At 50.0% G+C, this 14394-nt stretch overlaps 2 protein-coding genes across 3 annotated transcripts in view; one reads left to right on the top strand and one right to left on the bottom strand.

Moving 5' to 3' along the window:
- FBXW4 (F-box and WD repeat domain containing 4) overlaps nt 1–5875 on the top strand; it is a 59580-nt gene extending 53705 nt beyond the window's left edge. For both annotated transcript variants that reach the window (XM_059476832.1, XM_059476831.1), the window contains 3 exons: nt 4431–4571; nt 4722–4863; nt 5115–5875. In XM_059476832.1, coding sequence (XP_059332815.1) covers nt 4431–4571; nt 4722–4863; nt 5115–5231 — 400 coding nt within the window. In that variant the 3' untranslated portion in view covers nt 5232–5875. The remainder of the gene's footprint in view (nt 1–4430; nt 4572–4721; nt 4864–5114) is intronic.
- Nucleotides 5876–6877: 1002 nt separating this feature from the next.
- Nucleotides 6878–14019, bottom strand: DPCD (deleted in primary ciliary dyskinesia homolog (mouse)). Its single transcript, XM_059477293.1, has 6 exons — nt 13925–14019; nt 13600–13680; nt 12892–13016; nt 11976–12109; nt 8239–8341; nt 6878–7080 (listed from the first exon to the last, which is right to left on the bottom strand). Exons 1-6 carry the CDS (start codon nt 13986–13988, stop codon nt 6976–6978), a joined length of 612 nt encoding a protein of 203 aa, XP_059333276.1. The 5' UTR covers nt 13989–14019; the 3' UTR covers nt 6878–6975.
- Between the last annotated feature and the right edge of the window lie 375 nt (nt 14020–14394).

The following is a 14394-nucleotide window of genomic DNA, read 5'->3' as shown; positions in this document are numbered from 1 at the left end:
TAGTTTCAGTGGCTTGGGAGGCCATGTATAACTTTAACTTGGTGAAGCAACTTTCCATGGGTTATCTGGAAAGAAACCATCTGGGCTCTGCCATGACTGACCTTATTTTGTCTTCATATTAGTGATTGAGAAGGAATAAAACTTGAAGCTGTTTTAAAAAAAGAACAACAGCTTAAAGAAACCAGACTGTTTCTTCCCTTTACTTTGCTTTCGGGCTGCCTGTCTTCTGGAGGTATCAGGAGAGCTATGCTCATGGCTAGATTTCTAGCATGGGAAGGAAAGAGTGAAATGTGGAAATCCTGAATAAATATTTGATTTAAAAAGTAATTTTTAGAAGTCTTGAAGAACTTGGAAATTGATTGAGATGAATCAAAGGATTCTCTATAGTGTCTGAACAAAATGCCTTTCACTGTTGGACTCATCAGTTGGATACATTTACCAGGCACATCAGCTTGGTTTAAACATCTTGTTCTATCACCAAGGAGTCTGGAGACTAGTGCCAACACAGCTTTCCTGTACTAGGGATGAAATAGGCTGCTGGATTTGCTCTGGCTCTATTCCTTGTGGGCAGGTATTGGATTAGTGCCAATATTATTCAGTCTATCTAGATGCTTAACAGGAAGTATGAAAAATTAGGAATATTATGAGATTCCTCAGCACTTGAGGCTTACTTGTGTGTTTGTAGGTGCTGGATTGGCCCAGGTGGTTTGTGGTTAAAGGGCTGAAATGGAGAGTTCTTGCTCTAGAGTGGTATTTCCAGAAGACTTGCACTGTCACATTTGTGATTCTGCCTCTCCGAGCTCCACTGGTGCAGAGTTGTTTCTCTTGGTGCCACCCAGCACTGGGACTGAACGTGGGCACTATCTGGCCCAGGCCGTTCAGTACAAAGACAAGCAAAGCTCCTACCATCTGCACATCTCCTACCTGGCTTGCCTGAAAAAGACCTGGGAGTGAAACAGCTACTTGCTACTGCTGGAGGGGCATGGCAGGGTGGGGACATGGTGTGGTCCTTCCACGTTTGGGCTCGCTTGCTCTTCACAGACACTTCCTGAGCAACCTTCACAGCCTGTAACAAGGACAGGGCCTCTGAAATACTGAGGATCAGCCTACTGGGATTTGAAAGGTGTTTAGGTGAAAAACGGACCACCGATTAAAGAAGATGGCTGTTTCCTGCTGTGTTTGGCTGCTGCTGGGGAAAAGGTCCAAGACAGCTATGCCATCTCTTTCTGTCCCTCGTGGAGAAGGTATCTTTGTCTGTCTAAGTTGTTAGAAACCATTGGTGATGTGCTGGTGTAGGTGCTGCTGTTCTGTTCTCTGTTCATGGGTTATCTTGATCCTTTATGGGTTATTAAGGATTAGCTGTGAGTTTTGCTCCCAAGAAAGGGGGAAGCTGTTCAGGTATGAGGTTTGAGGGGAGGGATTATTTGGGATAACCAAGAGTGGACAATTTGTGGGCACTAACTTGTGATCCCAAGACTAGAAGAGTTGTGGCAGAATTCCCTTCCCAGCATGGGTTCAGCATGGCTATGTATGCTGCAGCACATAGAGCTAGGCTGGCATGGTGATAGCTGTCCAGAGACACCTTAACCTGCTGAATAAAGGGGAAATAGTAATAGTGTTCTGCATCTTTTTCACCTGAAGTGTGCCCATGCCAGAACACATTGGTGGGTTTTTTGTGTCCCCAGTGTAGAGCACAGTAAATTTTCCCCTGGTGCCAGATGGTTAAGTGCTTCACTGTAGCAACTACCACATTGCCTCTGTAAATTGCCAAAGAGCTGCTCCTGTTTCCAAAGGCTGCAGATCCCACCTGAGAGCTGCTTTGGCTGACCTGTTCTTGGGCCAGGAGAACTGAACTGATTAACAAACCAGCAAAGCAAGGTTTACTTTGCTGCAGTAAGTTGCAAGTATCTGTGCTCATTTTATGCCTACAGAGAAAAGCCAATCCTTTTCTTTTCTGCTTCCCTTTTTTTTGTTGCCTTTTCTTTCATTTTTGTTGCCTGGGATGGAAATGTAAGCAGAGGGAGGAAAACTGGTGTGACTCTGCTGAAGTGCTTGGTTACCACTGCAGTGAGGTGTGAAGACAAGGAGAAACACTGGGAGTGAAGCACCTGGGTGGTGCTGAGGGTCCAAGCTGCTGGTGCTGCCTAGAGCTTGCTGGGGTAGCTCACCTCTTGGGAGTAACTCCTTGCCCCTGCCTGAGCAACTGGCAGAAGATTCTTATGCATCTCACAGGTAATCCAAGGATTCTTGTCTGGGAGAGCAGCTGACTCCTCCTCATACCTCTATTGTGTGTCTTACAACTCTGGGCCACACATAATCTTGTAGGATGAAGAAGGTTTTGCAGAAGCCTTGATAAGGGCTGTGTGCATGTCTATCTGTTCTGCTGGCTTTGCAGAATGGCAGATGGAGGGGATCTGTGTGCTTGGAAGGGTGGGGGAGTGCCAGAGCACTCATGTCCATCCATGTCTCACTTCAGAGTGGATCTGATGACTCACCTTTGCCAGCCAAACCCCACTGCTCTTGCTCATGGTGCTCAAACCATGAGTGCTTCAGTCTCTCAACCCACAGACAGGTGCAGAATTACTGCTGAGTTGGTTTACAAGTAACCTTCCAAGGGTTAATGTATTGTGAGAAGGTTGCAAAGGGCTGAAGCCTGGAATCCCCTCGATTCCTTGCCTGGAGAAACACAAAGTCCAATAAGCCAGCACCCCTGGATTCATGTTGGGGGGGATTAATTCATGCACTTGATGTTAAAGCTTGTCCGAGAGGTTTGCATGGGGGGGCCATTGCTAGGGCTGGTTGGCCTCTCTAAATGGTTGCTAGGGCCCTGGCATCAAGGTCCAATGTAGCTGCCCACAGCCACGGTCACGGAGGGAATTACACAGCCACAAAGAAATTGTTATTCTACATAATCTGCTCTTTGGAGAGTGACTGTGGGGAAACAGGCTGGCCCCAGCATGCCGCCAGCTCTGTGATCATAGAAGCGTGCTGGCTGCAAAGATCGGCCAGGGCTCGCCTTCTGATCTGGGGACACCAGGGCTCGAGGCGCTAATCTGCTTTATCAGCGATTTCTCTCTCCTGACACAAAGGTGTTTACTTGTTTTAACATCTCCCAGGACTCTATTTCTCCTTTTGTGTGGTCTTTATCCCCCGATGAGGGCTTTAGCCCAGATTACAGACAGAATTAAGGCATTTGGCGATGTGCCTCAGAACTGTGTGATGCTGGATCAAGGAGCAGAATGTAACAAAATAATGGAGGGAGATGCTGAGAGTGACCCCACTGCGGGATCCGTGCTGTTGGCTTTCACGACTGCTTCATTGTCCTGAGAAACAGGAGGCTGTTGGTGAGGGGTGGCCATGCAGCAGAGTTTGAAAAGCAGGTGCTTCAAGTTTTATTGTGTCCAGCATTTTTGATGTAAAGGGTGTGAGGAGAAGGAGAAGGAAAAAAAGGAGGGTTTGCAATAGGTGGCCATTTCAAGAAGCTGGGCAGATTGCCCACTCCATTCCCAAGAGTCTGTCATGTCTGAATACTAGTGGCTGCTGCAGCAGGTGGAATGACACTGGGACAGGCTTTGCCATGCACCTGATGCCATTCCGTGTGACCCAGGGAAGAGGCTCAAGCTTCTTCTTGAAGTCTGGCAGGCTGGGACCTCACCAGACACTATCCACCAGGTGAGCTGCTGGTTTGCATATAAACAAGCAGCAGAGTGATACCACCACAAAGCACTCAGCATACAGCTTCATGGAGATCTTGCTTTTGCTCTTTCACTGCAAGGAATTAAAAAGGAGGAAGGGGTCAGGAAAAGGAGAAAAATCTAGCCTTTGGAAAGTCATCTCCAGATGATTGATCATTGGGGTGGTTGCTTGTGACCTTTTTCATTTAGCCCCAGATATGGTGTTTGTAGAATGTGGTATAACTGGAGGGGGGTGAGGAGAGCAGCCATGGCAGACTGGGTTGGGAGAGTCTGATTTGCCTGTGGATCTGTGCTGTGTGTCAAAGATCTAGGGAAATACCGCAGTAGACAGTATTTTGAAGGACAGTATAGGATGGGATTGAACATGTAAATGGCTCTTGTAGACTCTTTGGAGTCTCACTAAGCTGGGAGTTGTCTCCTATGGAAGTGGAGCCATATAATTCAGAATACTGGTCACTTCTCCCATTCTGCTGGGGGTCAGCTGCACCTGTACCTTGGCTCTTCCTCTTCCAGCTGGGACTCCTGCTGGTCACCCTTCATGACCCTTCATGGTTAATGGCCCAACCAATAGTAGAAGCTGGGGGTGGGAGACAAAAACTATGTGGGCTTTTGTATTCTGTTATATCACAGAAATGAGATCTGGAAGACTTCTGTGACACCATCTCTGCTCTGGCCAGCTGAACTGGAAGGGCTTTTTGCTCTGAATGACTCTTCCCCTAATGTGTTTCATTGCAGTGGTCAGCTGTTGACCTGTTTAGGGACCGACTTCCACCGTGGAGCTGGAGTCCTGGATGTGTTCTACGAAACGCCCTCCCTTCTCCTTTCCTGTGGGTATGACACTTACATCCGCTACTGGGACATACGGACCAGCACCAGGTGAGCCTGCCCTGCTGGGGCCCACGTGAGGCTCCTGCACTGTCCTTGTGCAGCGTCTGGGAACTCAGCTCTCACTGAATTAGCTCCTTCAGGCAAAGTGCATGGAGGAATGGAGGCTCAGCCCTGCTCTGGTTTGTGTTGCCCTTGCAGGAAGTGCGTCCAGGAGTGGGAAGAGCCCCATGACAGTGCCCTGTACTGCATAAGGAGTGATAAGAACCATATGATTGCCAGCGGCTCTTCCTACTACGGTGTGGTGCGCCTCTGGGATAAGCGGCAGACTCGGTGCCTGCAGGTGAGCACCAGTGGGAGACTGAGCAGCAGCAGAGCTTCTCAGTGTTCTCTGGCAGCCCAGTGTGCATGCCTTGTGGGAAGAAGAAAGAGGGGCTGCTGGGCTGTCTTTGGGGCTAGTCCACCATGGCAAACCTACCCTATATGCAGGGAAAACCTGCTTTCTCAGACATCTCAGCCTTTGGATCTGTAATACCACCCAGCATCTTTGGGCTGACCTTGTTTCTGAAAGGTTGATTCTCCTGTTTTTTGCAGAGCTTTCACCTGTCTTCACCCACCAGCAGCCCAGTGTACTGCCTCCGTTTCAGTACCACCCACCTGTACGCTGCCCTGGCGTCAGCCCTGCACGTCCTGGACTTCACGGCCTCGTAAAGAGCACCACAGCTGCTTCTGGTGACCCCAACTCAGCAGAGCTGACACTTGGCTCAGGGAATTGCAGGGCAGGAGAGGTGAGAAAGGCCCACAAGGCTTCTGAAGGGACGTTTTTGCCTGCCAGAAAGCTACAATGAAGAGTGCACAAAGGGCCAAACTTTCTCAACCGTACCTGCCTGTTAGTGAAAATAATAGGCCAATTGTCTTTACCCTTTTTATTTTGTGCAAGTCAGGAATTGTTTTATTAACTGTGTTACTTCTTTTCTTTTTCTTTTTCCTTCCTTTTTTTTCCTGTGGATACATCATTTGAGGGGCAGGTTGAGCCAGGATGCCCCATCAGCTTTGTGCTGGTCAGTTGGAGATCAGCCAAGCTCTAAGCATGTGAAACAAGACTAGGCTGTGTGTGGGGTGAACTGATTTGGTGGAAGGGAAGGGTGCCTGGAGCGAGGCCCACCTTTCTCCTTAACTTGCTGTTCTGACAGCTGCTTGTGTTGTCCTTCACAGCCAAGAGCAACAATTGAGCTAAAAGGCAGAGCCAGCCCTGCTTTCAGTGTGCCTCCCCAAGCTGGCCGTCAGGTCAGGCTATGCACTTGGCAGGGCTGAAATGGTCGCGTTTTGCTAAATAAAACTGAAAGGAAACAAAAGAGATTGTATGTTTTGTTTCAAGTTCTGAAGGGGCTGTGATGTTACCTGCTGATTGCAGGGGCCTGGGTGGGTGGGGGAGGTTGGACCTATTTTCAGATCCTGTCTCCATGTCTTATAGATCTCTCTCCCTGGCTAGACCCTGTGACACCGCTGCATTGAAGGCGATTCCTGGGAGTTTGGATTTCCTGTCACTTTTTCAAACAAGAATTCAAAAATTAGGATCTGTGACCCATTTGGTGCCTGCTTAATGAAGCAGCAAACCAGACTAGTATGAACACCTGGATGTGATTTACTGGGGTCCTGTAGACACATCCAAGTGGGCTCTGCCACTGCTTCCCCTCCGTGCCATGCCAATGGAGGCAGCTGCATCTTGGTCCCTGCCCTCTGCACGGCCCTGTCACGTTGTGGATGGCTGGCACTAAGGAAGCAGCTGCATGTCTTCCTCTTTACCCTGTTTCATAGGCTGTGCCCACTCAGGTCTAAACATTGATGCTGTTTGCAGAGATAGCAAAGTCACCAGAGCATCCTGACTTGCATGGAGGAGCTGCATAACTGCACAGGAGGGAGCTGCTCCCAAGCTCATCTCAGGCAAGTAATGGCTGTGAGGAGGGAGTTCTTGTTTTCCAAACATTACTGCCTTCAGCAATGGTGGCAGATGGGGAATTCCCAAGGTGTCATGTTGGATGGGGACAGGGCTGCTGGTTGTGGATGTGGTGTGCTTCCTTTGCAAACTACAGCTTCCCACAATTCACAGAAGGATTATTTCATCCCTGGAAATGGTCCAGGCCAGGCTGGATGGGACTTTGAGCAGTCTGGTCTAGTGGAAGGTGTCCCTGCCCATGACAGGGAGGTTAGAATGAGATGACCTTTAAGGTCCTTTCCAACACAAACCAATCTACAGTTTTATGAAATGTCTGCATAAATCAGCAGGCCAGGGCAGCAGACAGGTCAACTGCCCTGCCATCTTCCTAGGCTTACAGAGATTCCTTCAAATTACTCTGTTAACAACAGAACCCATTTTTATTAGATAAGGCAAAATAAACACCATGAAGCTGTGCCAGAGAGCTGCCCCTCACCTCAACCTCTTAGCAGCCACTGCCTACTGGGTCTTACAGTCTCCATCCCCACTGTTAGCTGCCTTTATCTTCTTCAGCTCCTTTTGCAGCTGCTCTTCTGCAGCCAGGATCTCCTTCGGCTTCTGGTACTGTAGGACAGAGAGAAATGCCCTTAGCGCTCCTGAACTTCTGTTCAGCCTCTGCTCCAAGCAGACCAACTGCAGCCTGTTGCTGCCAGCCCAGCAAGGGCCCTCCTGCCAAGGGAGGCCTTGCCCTTACCAGCAGCCTCTGAAGCCCATTTAGAGAGGTGGTGCCATCAGGCTAAAGGCATTTGCCAAGTTCTGGAGTGTCTTTTATGGTGCAAGTAAAGCTTTCCAGTTAGGTGTGGAATCTTAGCCCCCACCAACCCCTCTGGAATATCCTGGCAAGCAGATCCTTGCTGTGCTCACTGACTGTATGATCACAAGTGTTTTTTATATATATATATATATATATATATATAAAATATATATGTATATAAAATATGCATTCTTTTTTTTTTAATGCAGAGAGAAGGAAGAGTTGCAGTTCCTCTGTCTTCCCCTCAGAGGCCTCTCACCCAGCTGCAGCTTAGTGGTGGATGCAGGTGCTTTTTGCAAGGTTTGGCCAGTAGCAAACAGAAGCTCAGGAGGACTCAAGGTGCTCCTCTTGGCCCATCTCCTCTGCACGTGCAGCCCAGGTCTGCTGCCAGGTTTCTCATGGAGGGTGTGCCCTCTGTGTAGCTGAGTCTGCACTGAATAAGGCAAACACCTGTTGCTCAAAAGCATCTGTCTGCTCCTTGCAACAAGAAGTTGCAAGTGTGTCCATGTTCCTAGTCTCTTGCTTCTGCCATGTGTCTGGAAGTGTTCCCTCTCTGACACAAAGCAGCAGGTGATTATTTTTTATTGTACTGTTTTAAGACTCTGAGACCTCAAAGTGCAGCAGGTCCTTGGGCTTTTATGCTCTGAGACAAGAGAAACTTAATGTCCCTGAGAGTGGAGGCTTGCTCAGGCTTGAGGGAGATAATACATGGAAAACAGGGCACGGCAGACACTCTTCCACCTGCATGTCACCTTGAGCAGCAAGCAGGGCCTCTCCTGCCACCTGGGATCTCTTGGCTAGTGTCAGCACGCCCAGTGTAATCTGAAACTCCCACTGTCTGTGTGACAGAGAAGGAGCTGCATGGGTGACCCTCAGCTCTGCTTCATTTCCCCACATGTAAGAACTTTAGCTTCTTTGTGGACATAAAGAGAAGGGCAGAGTGCTGATGTGCATGGTTAAAACCTCACCGTGATGATCAGGGTGTTGTTGGCATGGGTGAAGCTCAGGGCAGCTGCATCCAAGGGGAGGTGATATCGGTCCAGATCAGGAATAGAGAACTTTTTATAGTACCTACAAATGAGAGAGGAGACAGAAATAAGAAAGGTGGGGTTTCTATTCTGCCACTAGGAGTGCTGAGACACAGCCTGCTGGTCTACAAAGTGTACATGAGGACAACAGACCTCTCAGGGTTGGCAGGAGGCCCTTGTGCCATGTTGTGTGCCTGCCGATGCCCCTAGGTTAGCAGGAGCACTAGAAACCAACCTCCAAACTGGAAACCAGAGCTGGCAAAGTCCTGAAGAGTTCTGGTGTGTGACAGCAGGCTTGGTCCCTCCAGCATGCCTGTATGTGTAGTGCCAGCTAAGGTTAGACTACTCAGCCCTACCAAGGTGTTGCTTGTCTTTTTCCTTGTCCATGGCCTCTCATTCCCTCTAAGTAACAGCTTACTTTAGCTTTTGTCAAAATAGCTGTCAAAGCTCTTGTGCCATGTAACTTTCCTCTGTGATTTTGTGTTGCAATCCTTCCTAAACCCTTCTTTTTAACTTCTTGCTGCACTTCCTAGGTAGCTTCTTGCTTTGGTGGCATGGTGGTGCTCATGCATACCCCGGGCACAGATCTCCAGGTGTAACTGCCCACAACCACCTGAGCCTCTGCTCTGCAGCGTCTCCATGCAGCCTGCATGGTGGCTGTGGTGCTCCTCTGCACTTAGAGCTCTCCTAGTTCTCTCCCTGGTTTCTATCCCAGTCTTCCAGTAACCTCTCACAACCAAGCAGAGGACAGAGAGGTTTTTGCCAGGTAAGAGATTTTCTAAGACTGTGGAGCCAGAATGCAGTAGACCTGTGTCTGTGTTTGCCCGAGATCTTCTGTGCTTGGCATTGTTTGCCTTGCATCTACAGCTTCTCTCTGGGGCTGTACCAAATACACTGGCTGGTGGTCCTGTGCCCACCCAGAGGCAGGGCTGGGTTCTTAGTCTCTTCCATCACTCTTGTGGGCAATCCTCTCCAAGGAATTAGCCTATAGCTGGTACTGAGGTGCCTGTAGCAGAATGGGAATAGGTAGCGGCTGTTACCATGAGGGGTGGTTCTCAATTCAGCTGGCTGTGTGTGAGGCTTGGCCTCTCGAGCTACCTCTGCCCAAAGTGCAGTTTATTTTCCAAGTCACGGTGAAAACAGCTACAAAGGGCAAATGGCTTTCCCGGTGCAGTGGGAGGAATGTACACGGCTTGTTACCGCAGGGCTCAAACCGTTCTGTGTTGTCACTGCTGTCGGTATTTGGAAAAGGTGGCAGACATGGATAATAAGGGAGATGTCAAAGGTTAAACAGCAGAGATTAGATGAACACAAAGACATGTTAAGGAAGTGTTAACTTCTTACCGATTAGACAAAAAAAAGCAGTACACAGAAAAAAACCCACTGTTTCAAAGGGCCTTGGGAGTCATCAATGAAACAGCAGCATTCTGCTGCCCCAGGACTAAGGAGAAGGGGAGAAGAATGGCTTTGGCTGGCCTCAAACTAAAATCTGTGACAAGATCAAAGGAAACCAGATCTGCCTTGCCAACCCCTCCTCCTCCTAACATTACCACTGCCTCTCACTACAATAATTGAATCAGGTTTGGTGTTTGGGGAGGTGGCTTTCTAGGTTTGTTTTTAGAGTTCAGTTTAATGGATTTATTTTACAGCAAGAGGTTTTAAGCAAATCCCACTTGAGCAGCCCTTGCCGTGGCCAGAGGGAACAGAGTGACTGGTGGAAGTGAAGAGCTCCTGTCTGGGCTGGGGAGGTAGCTGATGAGTGGTTATCTCAGCCAATGCAAGCTGATTCTCTGCCCTCTCCTCTCACCCCATGGCCAAGGGGCAGTATTACACTCTGAGCCCGAGTCCTGGCCCGTGATCCACAGTCCGTATGTGAAATCACCTCTATTATTTTCCTACTGGAAACCCACTTTTTGTTAGCCCGTAGGGAAAACTGCTACTGGTATGCTGAGAATTTAGAGCTGAGCTACTTAGTAGTGACTTGGCAGCCCATCCTGTTACTTGTGCCTCTGGCTGGCGGTCAGCACAGCTCTGTTGCTCAGAAGCAGCATGGCTGACTTCCAAGGCTTGGAGAGGCTCCGAGGCTTCCTTTCTCTCCTGTAGTGATGTGCGCTCTCTCTGTGGATTCCATGCTGCTGTTGCTATCTTGGAATTAGTTGCTGAGTGGTGCCTTGCCCTGGCTGAGACCCAGGAGAAATGATCTAAGATATCCTGGAGCCTGTACTAAGCGTGCTAGTGCTGGTGTCTGTCCCTGTTCCCTACTGACAGCAACGTCATTCTTGTCCTCAGTGAGGTGGCTTTCAGCTTTAATTCTAAAAGTCCTTTAGACTTTTAGTCCTTAAAAGTCTAAAAGTCAGACACAGGCCATGAGTTGCTGTGGGGTCCTCTGGCACCAGTCTGTGAGAGAACAAGTGTGAGCTGCTCATGGAAGACTCTCCTGAGAGCAGTACAAAAGAACTGGAAGTCAGGTAGGGCATAGGTAAAGCCTCAGTGGTACATTATAACCTTATGGCACCTAAGCAGGAAATTCCCACATACACACAACTATCAGTAGGACTGGGAGCAGATAAGCCTGTCTGTGACAGTATGTGGTTGGATTTAGGATCAAGTACTCCATTCCTGTCCTAGCTCCATGGATATCCATGTGTGGCTGATGGGAATCTCATTCATCTTTTGCTACGTGGGTCTCCCTACTAAAGCACCACTGTTCCGTGAATCCCTCTGTGTACATTTAGGCCAACATCTTTCTGTATTAGAGGTGTAATTTCTTGCTGTTTCTATGGGTTACCTTTCCTCTTCCCAGCCTTCTGGTTTTGAGCCCCCAGGTGTGCTGATGTGCACAGCTCCAGCAGCCCTTTGCCGGGAGACTCGCGGGTGCCGCTTCGCGAAGCCCTCGGCAGCAGAGGGGCCGCAGTTCTGTGCCGACAGCACCACCTAGAGCCACTTCCATCAGCTTCCCTTGTGTTCCCAAGGCTCGTTCTGTGCACTCACTTCCCAATACTACAGCTCGTCTTGGCTTATCTGAAGCTGTAGATGCTTTGGGACACGGTGTGTGTTTCATTCCATGTGAGATGCCATGTATTGACACTGCAAGATGTGGCTTTAACAGCATTTTCTGTTTTCATCCTCCCATCTCAAATCTCTCTTGGCAGAACACTGTGGGGCTTCCTTCCCAGATTCAGTCTGCCTTTTTTTGCTTGCTACCTCCAGATCATATCACTGGCACTGTGACTATTGGACATGTTTATGCAGGGAGATCTGTTTGGGTGCCCACGATTTTGCTGTCCATGTTGAATCCCGCAGCATTCTGAGATGCAGTGACTAAAATCAGAGAGAGAAAATGGAATATTCTAGCTTCAAGAAGTCTGCAAGGCTCCTACTTTATTTTTCTGAGAAAGTGATATTTGACAGGGTAAGAACACTGCAAGCACCACCCTACAGGAGCCAAGATGAGTTTGCAATGGCCAATGCAGAGCTTGGGGGGCCCTACTTGCAAATGTGTCTGAGGCAGCTGAGAGTGGAAATTGGGCAGCAGGAGACGTGCTGCAAGGTGAGGCCCCTGAGCCCTTGCACACTGGGACAGAAGAGGGGACAGCCCCCTGTGCCATCACTAGCCTGCCCCCTGTGCCAGCCCACCCCAGGGGACTGTCAGCACCAGCAGTGCTGTCCTTACTGACTTCTTGTTGGTGGTCCGGATGACGCAGCAGCGCTGCTCCTCCTCCACGCAGACGCTGTAGACCTCTTTGGGGTAGGGGAGGTTACGGATCCGCCACTGGAAGCTGCTCACGGTGTCCTTCCTCATGAAGATAGGCTACAGCAAACAAGTACCTTTAGCAAGGCCCCTCCAGCTGTCTCCTCTCCTCCCTGTCTCCTTCCTCTACTACCTTGTGAGACTCCACATGGGGATAGCTGTTCTTTCACACTGGAGTAACTCAAGAAGCTGCCTGAGTACCACCTTCCTACAGCTAAAGTTGCTCTGCCTTTGCCCAGGGCACTGCTTGCAGGAGGCTGAAAGTGTTTACTCAGGAAGCCTTGCCAGTACAGGGTTACTGACAACCAAATACTGAGCTCTGCCTGCTCTAGGAACCTGCTGGATTCAGTGCTAGCTCTGCCCCAGTTTGTGGTGCAGAGCTGTGCTTGTGTTTCAGAAGCACAGCTTCTGAAAAGATGAAGAGAGACTAAACCAGCTGTGCCCTCAGCTAGAGGGGTATGAAGATGAAACAAGCTGTGCCCTATTAGGGAGCAGCCTGCTATGCACTGCCTGTGCCTTTCATTGCTATCACCTTTGTTTTCTATCCCCTGACTTGTCCTGGCACTGGCCTTCCTGTCACCCTGCTCTTTCAAGACAGGATAGCAGTTGGCCAACACAGCAGTACAGTTTCGTTTCTTAAGGAAACTACAAATGTCTTGAAGACTCCTAAAAAACCTAAGTTGTTCCTTCTTTCTACGCAGCCCTGCAGTTCTGGGGTGATTTGTAGCAGAGTGCTGGCTGCATTAAGGCTGTCTCTTGGTGATCTGCACTCTACCAACTACTGCTGTAAGGACAAGACAAGGCAGTTTTAGGTGCAGTGGTACCTGCAGACCCTTACATACATTTGAGCTGCTCTCTGTTATAAGCTCTGACTCCAGTGCTCCCAGGAGTGGCGAGGTTGGCTCTCCCACTTCCACCTGCCACTTGCCCGTGCCCCCAAGGGTGTTCTTCTCTCGCCATTTTCTACCTGGGGAAGAGAGAAGGAGGGTTTTCATTCTTCTGCTCTTCAATAACTCCAGCAACTGACTGCAAAAGCTGCCCAGCACACTGAGATTATATGAATACATGTATCTTAATTCCAGTAATTTCGATCTTGGTGTGAGTTGATCTGCTAGTTGGCCTATTCCTAGGTCAGACATCCTGTGCTGAATGCCTCTCTTTTGCTACTTGGTGCTGAAGCCATGGTGGGGTTGCGACAGGTGCTGTGCTGCAGCTGATGTGGTTTTGGACAGGAGCCATAAACAAACACTTTGTGGTAGCAGAAGCCACCAAAAAGCGTATTTCAGCCCTTCATGTGGTACAGACTTGGTGCCTGGCACCTATGTTGGCAATCCCATCTAGTCCATCCTAGTGTGTTGTGACAGAGGGGATGTTTGGGGGAGATCCAGGGCAAAAGCAAGGTCTGCTATGCTATGAAAGTCACAGAACCGTGGCTGCAAGCTGGATCCTACAAAATTCTGCTACAGGCATGTCTGTCTCCCAAAATAGGCAGGGATGATTTGTTCCTGACCAGGTGGTACAGACCCACTGCCCTGCAGAGCAACACTTACTTATTAACTGGCCAGTCTTAATGTCGTACTCTTCGGCCATCTCCTTCCCATCCTCGAACAAGTAGTGGATCTTCCGCTTCCCTAGAGGCAAGGCAGGTGGTGAGAGGAGACGGGATACACCTATCCCTGGGTGTAGGGCTCTGTCCCACTGCCTGGGGCCTTATCCCATGGTTCGGGACCCCGTCCCACCGCCCGCGTTACGGCCTTGTGTCCTTCCCTGGAGGCCGGGCTGCGGGGCTGTGCCCAGGAGCGCTCCCCTCCGCGCCCGCTCGCTGCAGGACCACCCTTCACTGCGCGGCTATCCCGACCCTCGCCCCACGGTTACCGTCCTGCACCAGCGCCGTCTTGCCGGCCGCCCGCAGCCGCTCCAGCCAGCTCGGCACCGCCATAGCGGCCGCGCCGTCGCCGCGGCAACGCGGAAACTTCCGCCCGCCGGCCGGAAGCGCTTCCGGCCCGGCCGAGCCGAGCGCGGCCCTGCCCGGCCCCGGGCCCGCGCTCCTTCGGGGCCTTTCCCTTCGGCTCCCCCGGGCACAGCCGCGAGTCTGGGGGGTCGTTCTTGCCAGTCCCGGGTTGGTGGCCTTGAGACCTTGGCGGCCTGAGGAGGCTGACAAGGCAGGTTCGGTGCGTTGTGGTTTATAGGAGTTCAAATACAGCCTGCAGAAACACACTGCCCAGCCCTGCAACGGACTTGGGCACCCTGAACCTTGGCGGGCTTTTGGTGGGGGCTTTTGCTTTATCTTATAGAAAGTATTACTGTTTCCAGAGGGCTTTTTTTTCTTTTTTTTTTTTTTTTTT

Source organism: Ammospiza nelsoni, chromosome 8 (genome assembly GCF_027579445.1).
Source record: "Ammospiza nelsoni isolate bAmmNel1 chromosome 8, bAmmNel1.pri, whole genome shotgun sequence".
Classification (NCBI taxonomy): domain Eukaryota; kingdom Metazoa; phylum Chordata; class Aves; order Passeriformes; family Passerellidae; genus Ammospiza; species Ammospiza nelsoni.
This window is presented reverse-complemented; position numbering and strand designations above follow the sequence as displayed.

Excerpts from the sequence above, each read along its gene's own strand:
- DPCD (XM_059477293.1), bottom strand. The coding sequence starts at position 13,988 with ATGGCGGTGCCGAGCTGGCTGGAGCGGCTGCGGGCGGCCGGCAAGACG. Across the intron at positions 13,681-13,924 it reads GACGGCGCTGGTGCAGGACG|GGAAGCGGAAGATCCACTAC; the intron begins GTAACCGTGGGG and ends CCTTGCCTCTAG. Across the intron at positions 12,110-12,891 it reads TAACAGAGAGCAGCTCAAAT|CCTATCTTCATGAGGAAGGA; the intron begins GTATGTAAGGGT and ends TGTTTGCTGTAG.